At 46.3% G+C, this 13,816-nt stretch overlaps 2 protein-coding genes across 20 annotated transcripts in view; one reads left to right on the top strand and one right to left on the bottom strand.

Annotated features, from left to right (window-relative positions):
* DEPDC5 (DEP domain containing 5, GATOR1 subcomplex subunit) overlaps positions 1–1,953 on the bottom strand; it is a 92,558-nt gene extending 90,605 nt beyond the window's left edge. For 8 of the 9 annotated variants that reach the window (XM_007170627.2, XM_007170625.2, XM_007170631.2 and 5 more), the window contains exons 1-2: positions 1,728–1,888; positions 925–1,042 (exon numbers count right to left, since the gene is read on the bottom strand). In XM_007170627.2, the coding sequence (XP_007170689.2) occupies positions 925–982 (58 nt within the window). In that variant the 5' untranslated portion in view covers positions 983–1,042; positions 1,728–1,888. The other variant, XM_057527222.1, reaches the window with a different exon arrangement.
* Positions 1,954–5,300: 3,347 nt separating this feature from the next.
* Positions 5,301–13,816, top strand: part of PRR14L (proline rich 14 like) — a 56,402-nt gene continuing 47,886 nt past the window's right edge. For 7 of the 11 annotated variants that reach the window (XR_009004982.1, XR_009004981.1, XR_009004983.1 and 4 more), the window contains exons 1-2: positions 5,301–5,486; positions 13,166–13,689. Coding sequence is in view for 6 of the 11 variants with exons in the window: in XM_028163623.2 (XP_028019424.2) it covers positions 13,216–13,689 (474 nt within the window). In the remaining 5 variants the exon portion in view is untranslated. Of the gene's footprint in view, positions 5,487–12,307; positions 12,625–13,165; positions 13,690–13,816 lie in introns of those variants that run through there. The other 4 variants (XM_007170635.2, XM_057526099.1, XM_057526096.1 and 1 more) reach the window with 3 other exon arrangements.

Genomic DNA, 13,816 nt, shown 5'->3' with positions numbered 1-13,816 from the left:
TAGGAGCAAATGCATACTAAACTACAATTTTAAAAACACTCACTTTTTGTTAATTCTAATTTCTGAAGCAAATAAGGTTGTTAGGACAGAGGGAAATTTATTCCTTTACGAAAGAAAAAAAAATCATATGAGTAGGTGCTTTCTTATTCTACAGGTTTATAGACTCAGGGTGCTAAGAGAAATGGAGAAATTATTCTAAAGAGCTGGAATTTGTAGTTAAGGTAAACTAGGGGCTTGCCTGAGGTCACAGGGAAAGTTAGAGGCACAGCCGATACCCGGATTCATGTTTAACACAGAACAAGATGCTGTGTCCTGCCCCATCTCACCGTGCTTCAGAGCCAGGCAAAGGTTCATGCTTTGATCATACCTGTCTTATGCACATCCACTACTTCTCTTTCATTAAACATAAGTTTCTCTTATCTGCCAAACCAGTGCATACTGGAATTTTACAGAACATACACAGTAAATATGTAATAAAAAGATACAAACAAATCAACAAGGACCTAGCACAGAGAACTATATTCAGTATCTTGTAATAACCTGTAAAGAAAAAGAATATCTAAAAAAAAAATCTATATATACATATATATAGGTATATATATCTATATATCTGAATCACTTTGCTATACACCTGAAACACAACACTGTAAATTAACTATACATTAATAAAAAAATTTTAAAAACAAAAACAAATGAAGAGTAGTAAGCTGGGAATATTCACAAAGTTTGTTAAAATGCAGGATGCAAATGCTTCTAGAAGGGGCCTGCTACTCTCCCCACTACAGTATCACACTTGCTGCTTCACTCAGTTAAGCTACCTGCCTAGCCTCGATTGTCACGAGTCAGTTTGAAAATTTCAAGGCACCGGACACATCAGAACCTCGGCCAACTTACACAACCTCCCTAAGACCAATCAATACTGACCACTGCCCCCAAAGCCCTTCTTGTGGATGACAAGTTTGTAGACCTTCGTTGTTCTCATCTTGTACTGTTGTTTCCTTCAGCTGTTCCAAGCTTGGGGGAGAGAAATCATCTTGCCTCCCTGCCAGTGAAACACAAACAAAAAGGCTGGAATGTCAGACTTTTCTTTGCAACTGCTCTTTGATTTCAGGGCAGTGAAAATACTGCCCTTGCTCAGCTGAGAGGTGGCACCAACCCTCGGATGAAATCACTCCTCCAATTACCAGGAGGGACGTTGAACAAACAACCAATGAATCTGGGAACGAAAGGGAATTCGGGCCAGGGTTCTAGTCCAACCTCCAAGAAGATATTTTATCATACCCTAAAGGGAAAACTTGGAGTGAATGAGGCATTCATTACCTTGCCTCTATATAAACCAATAACACCCAAATATTAAAGAGATCTTAAAAGAGGTTAGGCACACAATCTGTACATGAGGAAAGTGAGAGCCAGTGCAAGGGACTTGTCCAAGGTCTCTGAGACGGAGAGGCATTCCCACTGCTCACGTTTCGCTATCGTTCTGGGCAAGGAGAGTGTAAATAGAGGAAGGCTCATTCCCCAAACCTCCATCTGCACAAACTCTCAGCGGTTCCTCCCCGCACCCTCCACCCCCATTTCATAGCTGATGCCACTGAGGCTCAGAGACGGAGAGAGACTTGCCTAAGGTCACACAGCGGGTTGGGGGTGGGGCCAGGTTTCGAACCTGGGCCCCGGCCCCCTCCCTCCTGATCCCCAAACCCGGGCCCCGGGCGGGCAGCTCCACTCACCCGCAGCTCCGGAGCCCCTTCCCGCTTGAGGCCGGGGTTCCGAGGGCCGGACCCTGGCCAGGGCCCCCGCGCCTCCTCGGGACGCTCCGCCTACGCCCGCAGAGCCTGTGCAGATCCCCAACCCGAGCTCCAGGCGCCAGCCGGCCCGCCCCGGTCACCAAGCGCTCACCTGAGAAGCCGCGCGGCTCCGGTGGCTCCGCCCCGGGGCACCGCCCCCTTCCCGCCCACCCGCCCTGGGCCGCTCTGGCCGGGCCTCCGCCTCGTCTCTGTGTCCGCGCCTCTTCCCCATCCGGGGCTCGTGCCGGGGGCGGGGCCTCGTGTGCGGCCTGTAGGTCGGGCTGACCACCTGCGTTTCCCGCTCCCTAACCTGAGGGCCGTTGTCCCGGTACAGGAAATCCTTTTTCTCCCAGAAGTTCCGAAATAGATCCGAGCACAAGCGGTTCGCTTCCGACCTAGTGATTTCCTCAACAGGGCAAACTCGGGCGAATGTCCCCGGATCTGTAAACAATGTTATGGACCCTCGCCAGGCCTCTCAGGGCTACTGAGAGGCACAAAATAGAGTTTCTGGGAGAACTTTTGTAAAATGCAAAGGGCTAAGCACGTGCGATGGCCCCTGCTGGGAAGTATCCACTTGGGGGGCTTTTCAAATCCTTCCAAACCCCAAGTGGTGTTGTTCTGTGCTTCTCTGGTTGTTAATAATAGCTACCATAGCTTTCACAAACATTTTTATGTAATCGTCACATCCCTTTTAGGTGGCAGATACTATCTCATTTCACAGACAGGGGAACAGGCTGAGGACACCAAACTCCTCCAAGGACAGATCTTGACCCAGTGGAGTCCAACTTGGCTCCGAAGGCTGAGCGTTTAACCAGCATCCTCGTGTCTCACCCAAGGGTTCAGCCTAAGTAAGCCCTTATCTGTTGGGACATCTTTCTCTTCTCAAGTCAAAAATCAGAGCTGTGTGGGCAGTGCCTGAAGCTGGCCAAGGACTCCTGGCAAGTTGCCAGCTCCATCTAATTGACCTACGGTTTTCAGAAATTTTCTGAATGTTGAAATAAAAAAAGCGTCACATACCCCAGAGGGACTGGGGAGTGAGTGAAGGATTCGATTCGGAAGTTAAATAACTTAACTCTTAAATAATTGTAATTTTTTAATAGTAAAGAAAAACATGTAATCAAGCAGACTGCAACAGTTGCAAAACCTGTCAAGGATAAAATGTTAAATATAAAATACATGTTTATGTTGCCAATTCAGGGGGCACACCCAGATCCCCCAGGCTGTTTTTCAGTAGCTGAAGTCCTTCCATCCCAGAGTTTAGGGGACTCTCTGTCCCTGGCCCTCAGGGGAATTTGATTCCTTCTCCTGAGAGATGTCCAAAATTGGTGTCGTATCTTAGAAATACAAATATTTCACTTTTTAATTTTGCAAAAGTTTGTAAAAAACCTTGACGAGTTTTGAGATTTTAAAAAATTGCGTAGGGGGGCTTCCTTGGTGGCACAGTGGTTAAGAATCCGCCTGCCAATGCAGGGGACACGGGTTCGAGCCCTGGTCCGGGAAGATCCCACATGCCGCGGAGCAACTAAGCCCGTGAGCCACAACTCCTAAGCCTGCGCCTAGAGCCCATGCTCTGCAACAAGAGAAGCCACTGCAATGAGAAGCCCGCGCACCGCAGCGAAGAATAGCCCCCCCTCGCCGCAACTAGAGAAAGCCCACGCACACAGCAACAAACACCCAGTGCAGACAAAAATAAATAAATTAAATAAATAAAGTAAAAAAAAAAAAAAAAAGTGTTATTTAAAAAAAAAAAAAAAAATTGCGTAGGGAATTCCCTGGTGGTCCAGTGGTTAGGACTCCATGATCTCACTGCCGAGGGCACGGGTTCAATCCCTGGTGGGGGGAGCTAAGATCCCACAAGCCATGTGGCCAAAAAAACAAAAAAACAAAACAAAAGTCTAAAGCTGGTCAAAGTTAGGGGTTAGGGAAGGCTGGAGCGGGTAGCTCCCAGACTGGAGAGCCAATGGCCTTGGTTCTACAATCTACAATCACTGTGCTACAATCACATGCAGGATTGCCTGTTTTTAGCTGTGTGGCTTTGCACAGGATACTTCTCTTTCCTCAAATTTCTCCCCTGACAGATGGGAATAAAAAGTACGTGTTCTTCCTCCTTCACAAGGTGTTTGAGGGCCAAGCGAGGTGAGGGACATGTTAAGTCTTTGAAAATAGAAGAACTTAAAGTGCCAAGTAAATGTCACCAAAAGCATGGAATTTGTCAGGAAATTGGCTCTTCTCGACTTTTAGGGGATTGAATTATATATATGATGCTTCTTTGGGGTCCGTTTGTGCTTAACACAGAGCTAGGAGCAAGACTAGGACTAGGGTGAGGTGGGTGGGGCTAATTAGACACTTGCCTTATTTAGAGCACAAAATGCTAAGGGGGTGCCAACAAACTCAGCAATGTAAATAATGTGTTTTTTTTTTTTAAAGAATACAAAAAAATCCATGTTGAACAAAATATCACATTTTTAAAGACGAGATCAATAATGGTGCTGTGCAGTAATATTAGATCCTGAGGGAAAAGACAAACCAGTAATACTGAGTTTCTCAGATCCTCTTCTATAGGCACGTAGTTGCCTGAGAAAGAACTTGAGGACTTGGCTACTATAAGTGTAGAAATGTTCTAAAGTGAATTTCTAGTTAATTCATCCCAATAGCATCTGTGGTAGCCTATATGTAAACTGTGTATGTATATAGACGATGGATGGACTTACAGGCTGTAAACAATAGGGTTGGCATTTAGGTGTGTATATCTCCAGCCCTAACTAAAGCTGGGAAAACCACTGTCTTAGATAAAATGGTCCACATGTTGACTGGTTCAAGGATACGTTGATTGGAGAGGAGAAAATTAAAATCTCCCACAAACCTCCAAACCTCTAGCTCTCTACTCAGCCAAGTTGATAAGCTCCAAGAGACAACAGATTTCTGTTTAACACAGGGCTGTGTGATTTGGGGCTTGATTGTACTCTCTGGACCGTCTCAATTCCCTCTTGAATAAACGTTCTTTTCCTTCCTTCAAATATCTGTTGAGTGCCTGCTTGTGCAGGACACTGCTCTAGGTGCTAAGCAAAGAATGATGAACAAAACAGACAAGGGTGCGAGGGACAGATGATAAACGAGTCGATAAACATGAAACGGCAATTTCGGCTTGTGTTAAAGCTATGAAGAAATTAAAACAAGATGCCAGAAAGGAGATGGAGCAGGGGAGTGACATGATCTAAAATACTGATTCCAGGTATAAAAAGATATCTTGGGCTGCCAGGGTAGAAGCCGGGAGGCCCGGAGAGTTGCAGCCGTTCGGGCCAGAAAAGAGACTGGACCAGAGTGGTCTCAGTGGAGTCAGACACTGGACCTGAAGCTCAGCAGGAGCAGAGTCAAAAGATGTGTTCCCCTTTAAGAGTCCCGGCCGCAGGGGCGGGGCAAAGGCCGCTGGAGCTAGCCGAGGGCGGGAGGCTCCATGCGGGAAGAGCCGCCCCCGGAGAGCGCGCGCGCAGTGCGGGGGCGGGACCTGGGTGAGTCCGCATGGCTAGCTCGGGCCCCGGATGAGGAAGTGCGGGGCGACCATAGAGACGAAGAGGCGGCGGCGGCCGGAGCGCCCCCGGGCTCTCTCGGCTCCGCAGGCTCAGGTAGACTTGGAGGCTACGGGGCAGCGGCTGCAGAGGCCGGGCTGGCGGGGCGAGCGCGGGCCGCGGAGCCGACCTCAGGGTAAGAGGCCGGGGGCGGGAAGGCTTCGGGCGTAGCCGCCCCGCCCTACTCCAGCCTGAGCGGACCCTTCGCCGGGCGGTGCAGGCTGAAGGGGAGCCCGGGCCCCCCGCCCTCTCGGAGCGCCGAAGGGAACGCAGGCTGCGCTGCGGGCGCGGAGCGACCCGGAGAGAGGGCCCTGCGTCGCGAGGGGAAAACGGCTTCTCCGAGTCATGGCTCCAGCGGGGGAGAACGACTCCTCTTCGACCTCGATACGGCGGGGGACCCCCAACTTCTCTCCTCGGGGCGGGCGACGCCCCTTGTCGTGGGCGAACGCGCTTCTCCGGCTGCGGCGCGCTTGTCAGCAGAGGGAGACCCGCTCCCGGGGTGCGAGAGGGCGATTCTGAACTTATTTTCAGGAGGGATAAGATCTCTCTCGATTTGGTCAGCGGCCCCCAGGTGGAGAGAAAGACTCAAGTTGCCTAAAAGTGACAGGGGGCTCTTCCTTCCCTGTAAAAGATAGATTTATTTTCCCTTCTTTATTTTTTATCTTTACCCTGGTACAGAGGGAGGAAGATCCTGAATTTACTTTATGGTGTTAGTCAGCCTTTCTCCCCTCCCCCAGTCGTGTCCACAGAGTGAGCCTCGCTTCTCCGCCCCCGAGCTTATTGGTGTGCCTGGAGCTCTTTTCCCTCGCACAGTGAAGAGCGTGGCGTTTGGAGTGTGATGGATGCAAGCCCGCGTGTGTCCCACTTCCCATCTTTGTGACCTTGACTCATTTCTTAACCTTTTGTCAGTCCTCCCATCTCTAATTTGGGTACTCTTCAAAGAATTGTCCTAAGGGCTAAAGGAAATTTTGTGTAAGTGCTTGGTACATAGTAACCTTTTGGAAAACTGTTGTTATTACTGTTACTTAATTTGTTTTTGTTTTTTTTAAAAAAGGAAACTAGTATCTTCCACAGAGAAACACAGATTTTTCCATGCATGTCTCCTCCTCCCATCCCTCCCCACCCCCTATCACTTTCTGAGGAGGCTTTTCCCTGGGGCAGAGAAAGAGGCACTTGTACTGTCTTAGATCCGACCACACTTACCAAATTAACAAAGAGGGCCTCAGTTAGAATAATCTGCAAAAAAGACTGCTTTTGGAAGCAGGTCTGTACTCCAAGAGGGAGACCTGATAGAAGCCAACCTTTCCTTTGTCCACAGAAGCTATCACTCCTTCCCGACTGGTTAGAGATGCCCTCTCCCACTCCCCCTACTTGCTCTAGTGACGAAAAAGCTTCCTTCTATCTGATGTGCACACCCCCCTACACCCAAGATGGAGATTCCAACTTCTTTCTCTTGCTCTCCCAAGAAAAATAAGACTCTAGACCTATGAGAGGAGGACGCTTTCCTGCTGTATATTTGGAGTGGCACAGATGGTTTCTTTTCTCCCCTTCCTTTGAAAAAGGAATGAAAATCTTTTATGCAGAGTCTTTGTCAGTAGAAATCAGGAGTATTTTCACTGTTTCACTCCCCATGTGGAGACAGAGGGATCCTTTTTCTGCATGCTGATAAAGGGAGGAACGGGGGGAAGCCGTGCTTGATGCTATTGAGATTTCTTGTGCACTCCGTGGGGAAGAGCCAGGCCCTGTTCAGTATATGGACTTCCCTGCCCCACTTTCAGTTTGTCTAGAGATCTTGTTCAAAGATTCTTCTTTCTCTGTTACTCAAGAAGAGGGCCCCTTTTCCGAATTCCCTCAGGGAGGGATTGGCTACAGTGTCCGAATCTTTGGAAAAGAAAGCCTCTTTCTCAAGGTGAAAGGAGTGTGGTGAACTTCTGAGGGCCTGATCATTATTTTGAGTATTGGCCCTTGTCACAAGTGTGGTAGTGCCTAGTGTTATTAACTGCTTCGTTTGGTTAAGAGCAGCCCCTTTGCTTTTGGAATTAAAGGGAAGGGAGACCGTCAGATGGGATTATTGGGGCACATGGCTTTCTGTTCTGTTGTTTTCTTTGTTTGATTTTTTTTCTTCTTTTGCTTACTGCTGTAAACTTTGTACCCCCAGAACTTTTGTTTTGGGACATGTTTGAATGACTAAAGTTGCCACTTTGTCAGGTTTTTAGTATTATAAAACGTATTCTAATGAGGCCGAGAGCTGCAAAGTTAATCTTTCATTCGTAGTTTCCCCATCCTCCCCTTGGCTTTTGTTATTTGGTGGGATGGGAATTAACACTTCCAAATTGCCTGAAGACACACTGAAGAACAGCTTTCTATCTTTTTCGTATGTAAAGTGTTCTTAAATTACCTTGTTTGCCCTTGAGTACTTGCAGTGGGGATTAGTCTGAGCTCTGTACCACTTTTGTTGGTGTCTATAGGTCTGCTGTGCTGAAACAAACTGAAACAGAAAAGTTATTTAGAGTCTTAGGATTTTTACGGGTAACACAATGCTTTGCGATTATTTTGTTTAATTTGTCCATTGTACATGTGAAAAACAAGCCCAGGAAAGTTCAGTGACACACTCAAGGCCGTGCAGCTAGTAAGCGAGAGGCAGGATAGGGACCCTGGTCTCCCAGCTTGGAGACCAACAGCTAGACTGCTTCCCAGCACTGATTCTGCATTTGAAGCAGAAAGACTGGGAGATGATAATTCTCAATTCAAAGGGCTTTCTTCTTTTACTGGAATAATTGTACTTCATACTCCTTATAAACATTAGTCTTCCCCCCATCCCCACCCCTGGGATAAATCCATCCCCTAAACAATGTAATTCTTATTTGTGTTAATGGTAAAGATGACAAGCCAATAGCAGCAAGAGAGAGTTGTTTGTGAATCTATGGGTTATTTTCTGCTTATACCTCGAACTAGGTAATTATCTGGTGTCTTCACCCAGTAGGTTGGTTATAAATCATTAGTAAGGATTAAGCCATAAATCCCTGTCTACGTTTTATAAGCATGTGTTACTCTTTCCTCTTACTTCAAGTTTATTTAACACTTCAGTGTAAAAAATTTATGATTGCGGGAGAGAGCTGACATTTGGAAAGATACTGATAAAGGGATAATACACTTACCGGTTATTCTTTATTGCTTCATATTTGGATCTTGAGATACAACGTTTTAAAAAAATTTTAACACGTGTGATACACGCTCATTGTTTAAAAAAAAGTACAACATGCAGATAAGTCATTCATGATCCCATCACCCAGGGTAACACTGTTAATATTTGGCTTATAGTATTTAAAACAATTTTCCTATAGGATATATATTTTTCCAAAATAAAAGAATCCTAATATTTATCTAGCTTGATAAGACATCTCAGGCAGCTTTCTATGGAGAGGTATATTTCTGTACCATCATTTTTAATTGCTCCATTGCATTCAGAAATTTAAAGAACTTGAATGGTAAAATTCTGTTGTTTCTGCAGTCTTGTGGCATTACCAATATCTTTTTTTTTTTTTTTAATAAATTTATTTATTTCTATTTTGGGCTGTGTTGGGTCTTCGTTGCTGTGCATGGGCTTTCTCTAGTGGCAGCGAGCGGGGGCTACTCTTTCTTGCAGTGTGCAGGCTTCTCATTGTCCTGGCTTCTCTTGTTGCGGAGCACGGGCTCTAGGCACACGGGCTTCAGTAGTTGTAGCACGTGGGCTCAGCAGTTGTGGCTTGCGGGCTCTAGAGCGCAGGCTCAGTAGTTGTGGCACACGGGCTTAGTTGCTCCGCGGCATGTGGGATCTTCCTGGGCCAGGGCTCGAACCCGTGTCCCTTGCATTGGCAGGCAGATTCTTAACCACTGTGCCACCAGGGAAGCCCACCAATATCTTGATAGAGGGAGAAAGTTGAGAGGAGAGTTTAGTGATGTGAGCTAGTGAGCTGAGAATAATTGTAAACTGCTCTAGGCTTGCATCTAAATATGACTTCACCTCTGAGGGCTCCAGCTGAGGCACTTAGCTGTCCTTGGTGACTCCACTTCACATACTGCTGAGAAACTTGAGGACCAGAATCAGGCTGCAAAAAGGAAGGAGTGTCTGTTTTGCTTCGACAGCCAATGTGCCTAGTTGTTTTACAGGTTGAAAAGTCTTATAATTATGTCTCTACCAAACACACGTATCAAGAGATGGTAGTTTTGTGGCGTTTGGCTTTTGTATATTGGAAGTTATCTTTTGGTGACCAAGCTTTACAATTCTGTTTTGGTCCACACCGGTTTACAACATAGATGGAGGTGTAGGAAAGGTAATGGCACTGTTTTCCCTGAGGAATATTTTGAGCCATTTTATGTGATTATCAATATTGCCTCTTTGTGATAAGCATCTGTTTAGGAAGCATGTATTTGTGCGTGATTTTGTGTTCAGAACAAAATCTTGAGTTAGGACTGTGGGGTTGGAAAGGAGTGAGATTTGTTAGAGACACAGCTGGAGTTGGGACCGTTGGTACAAGTGCTAATTGAACGGCATGTGGATGGTCAGATATGGTTATGTCTGGGGATTCAAGTCTGAGCTCTGGGGTAACAGGGGTGCCATTACTAAGGCAATGGGATCAAAAATAAGCATGTAAGGCTACTGAGAGCCTCTTACTCATCCTGTTTCTCATAGCTGCTTGCATGTAGCAATACTCGATTATTCACTGGGTTGAATGGGTTCTATTTTAGGCATGTTACGTTTTGGGGGGGTGCCATCCTTGTGAGTGAAACGTAGGTCGCAGCTTGAGAAAAAGTTGGGGCCAGGGACGGATTTCTTTTTTAAAAAAATCAGCTTTATTAAGATATAATTCATATAACTTGTAATTCATCAACTTAAATTGTACAATTCAGTGGTGTTTGGCATAGTCTGAGTTGTGCAGCCATCACCACAATCAATTTTAGAACACTTTTATTGCCCCTAAAAGAAAAACTGTCCGTCAGCCACTCCCTATTTCTCCAACTGTTCCAGCAGTAAGTGGTCACTAATCCACTTTCTGACTCCAGATTTGCCTGCTGTGGACATTTCGTGTAAGTGAGATCTTATAATATGTGGTCTTTTGTGCCTGGCTTCTTTTACTTACATAAGGTTTTCAAGGTTCATCCATGTTGTGTCATGAATCAACACATCATTTCTTTTCATAGTTAAGTAATACTCCATTGTGTGGATAGACCACATTTTGTTGATCCGTTCATCAGTTGATGGACATTTTGATTTGTTTCCACTTTTTGGCTCTTGTGAACAGTTCTGCGGTGAACATCTGTGTACAAGTTTTTGTGCGGGCATGTGGTTTTTGCACGGGCATGTGGTTTTTGCACATGTTCCTCAGAGTGGAGTCGCTGGATCATGTGGTTACTCTGTGCTTAAAGGGACAGTTTTGAGTCATCCTCTTATCAGAGAAGCTGCACGAAAAGGTGAGGTCATCAAAAAAGTGAAGCCTGGGAAGGGGGTGTATCGAGGGTTGAACTTGAGAACACCCACACCTTGGCAGGCAGGGAGACCCACGGAGCTTGTCTCCACCTTCTCTTCTACAGTAGTCTTTCCTGCACTTACTCTTTCGGTGCGTATGTGGTGTGACAACCAAAAGCTGGATTGTTATATGTCGATGGGAAAGGGAAACTGAACCAAATTAAAATGGAGCACTTCCAACCTTTTGGGAGCGGGGGCATCAAATAGCAGTGTCACTTTATCCCTTAACCCCCACGTACACACACACACACACACACACACAAAATGGCTTAAAATCTAAAGTACCCCTAGAAATCCAGGAGCTAGAGGAGAAAGGGGAAGACTAGCTCCAGAAAGGATGCCTTTGTCAGCATGGTTTATGAAAGTCCCCTGTGAGTCTCACCTCACTCCTTTGCATGCCAGTGCGTCTCTCCTTGCTTCTCTTTTGGATTCAGGTTTCTTCACCAGCCCTCCTGTGTTACCTCAACCTTATGGACCAGCAGTCTGCTTTCCTGTAATTTCTAGTATTCGTATTTAAGTTAGTGGTGTCGCGTTATGTCCTTTCACCTTTGAATAGGGTTCCTTGAAAACACTAAGGCGCTCGCTCAGCAGATGAGAGCATAGGGACGTGAGTAAATCAGCCACCACAGGTTGGAAAACCAGGAGAAAGGCAGAATGGTCTGGAATGAGAGGACCTGTCATCTGCCCTTCCTCAGCCCCAGCTCCAGTCCAGACAGCACAAGCCAGTGTAGGGGACCTTCTGTCAAGGAGGAACAGTCGTCAACCCAGGAGTGCTCAAGGAGCGGGCTGCTCATTGACGGGGAGGCAGAGCGTGTGCCTTTGTGTAAGCGGCATCGGTGGGCTTCCCCCCATAATCAGGGTACGAACAGAGACAGGGCCCAGGGCCGCTGGGTCGTAAGGAGGGAGTTACATGGTGTCTCGGAGAGTCCCTCATGCTCAGAAATCTGATCGTGGTTGGTGGAGAGACGGTGAGACAGCCTAACAGTCAAAACAGTTCCGTAGCGAGCTCTGGGTATTACTTGTATGTAACATGTTTATTTTGGAGAAAGATGGACATTAGGAAGTTGTGAGAGTACATCTGAAACATCCTTTCCTACGTGCATTTCGGCCAAAGGGATCTGCCGTTGGTACTTCTGATAAATTCTTGTTATCAACTCGGAGATTCCAAATATTTCTCACCTTCTCTCTCCTCCTGTTTAGGGTTAAGGAAAACATCAAGAACGAAAGCGTGCAGTATCTCATTTGGTTATCATTTCCGCCTTGGTCAGGTCAAGTGGATTTTGTGGTGGAAACCACACGCGTTTGGTAGACTAAAATGGAAAAGTTACCTGCCAGGAGACCCTGGTTCTGGGTGTACCATTCCCTATCTGTGTGTGCGTTTGTTTTGATTACTTTAATAATACAGTATCATGAACTACTTAAATATATACATTTTAGCAAATAACCCATGTTCCCATTACCCAATGTGAGAAGTGAAACATGACCAACACAGTGGAAGCCCTGGTGTCCCCCCTCCTTCCCTCAGTTAACCATGTAATATTTTAGGCAGGTCACCTTTACCCTCTTCAGGTGTGGTGTTAGAACCTGTAACAGGAGGACAACAGCCGCCCTGCTTAGCTCACTGGGTTGTTATGAGAATCAAATGAGTGGTGTCTGTGAAGGCACTTGGAAAATCTCGAGGTGCTGAGTTGAAGTCAGGAAGGATTTGCCCAAGAGCTGATTTAGTCGTGTCGGGTGCCAGCCTGCGTAGACACAGCTCAGGTGTTTGGTGAGCACTTTTCTCTATATCTTCTTCCAAGGAGAATTCTTAATGAAGAAAAGTCAGTGAATCGAATTCTACAGAGTCCCTCAGTATATGTTAATTCAGCAAATATTTTCTGAGTACCTGCTATGGGTGAAACAACTATTCCAGGCAGCAGGGATATAGCAGCGAACAAAACGCGCAAGGTTCACGACCTGAAAACAATTCAAAAACCTTCTTTACCTTCTTATTTACATCGAGTCTATCCTTGGATGCTTAGACATGTCTTATTCTCATCTACATTTGATGAGATCTCACTTAAATCCAGATTTATACTAAGAATTGTTCACAAGGCAGTATTTGCATTGAAATTAGACAGATGTCTATTAAAGGTTTAAGGTATTTATTTTCCTCAAACTCAGTCTCTTACAGAGAATTTTTTGGTGCCAGATAATGCTGGCATTTGAGGTAGAGTTTTTTGCCTTTGTTTTAGCCAGTTTAAGCTGAGACAGCTTTCTACTACCCTGCAAGGTTTTAAACTTTTATCCCTTCCTTTGATTTGTGTCAGGGTGAGCCGTTTGGTGTAAAAGACTTGACTCCATATCTGCATCTGCCCCCATGCTGTCATCCGGCGTAGAGACCCAGCCCGTTCCACTCGATTCCTCCATGTCTGCCGAGGTGCAGGAATTATACTCTGAACTCCCAGTGAGTGTCTCCAAAGAGCTTCATGCTGACCCTGAGCCAAGTGCGATTCCAGATGTAAAACCTGGAGCCTCAAGCTCTCGTATAAGTCAGAGTAGGGCAGTGCCCTTGGAGCTGCAGAGGACTCCTGTGGAAAGTTGTCGCGAAGAAACCCCTGAGACCTTGGACCATGGGGGTGAGCCTGGGTGGTGTGGGCTGGTGGACCCCACAGCAGAAGGTTCTGTGGCTTCTGGGATCTTGGATAGGGAAGTGAAAGCCAAGAGCATGGAGCAAAAGGTCTTCAGAGATGGAGGGGACCAGGCGGAGATTGTAAGAGACCCCTGTGAGGGAGCAAAGGAAGACACACGTCAATATTCCACAGCTGCTGAAGAGAAGCTCTGCCCCAGCCAGGTAAGAAATGAGATCTTGATGCAGATCAGTTGAGTGGGGATGGCATCTTTCCAGCTGGACTAACACTTCTCAGGATAAATTACAGAGTCTGACAGGTAGCTTATGATTTATTCTTGAAACATTTCCA

Source organism: Balaenoptera acutorostrata, chromosome 13 (genome assembly GCF_949987535.1).
Source record: "Balaenoptera acutorostrata chromosome 13, mBalAcu1.1, whole genome shotgun sequence".
Classification (NCBI taxonomy): Eukaryota; Metazoa; Chordata; class Mammalia; order Artiodactyla; family Balaenopteridae; genus Balaenoptera; species Balaenoptera acutorostrata.
This window is presented reverse-complemented; position numbering and strand designations above follow the sequence as displayed.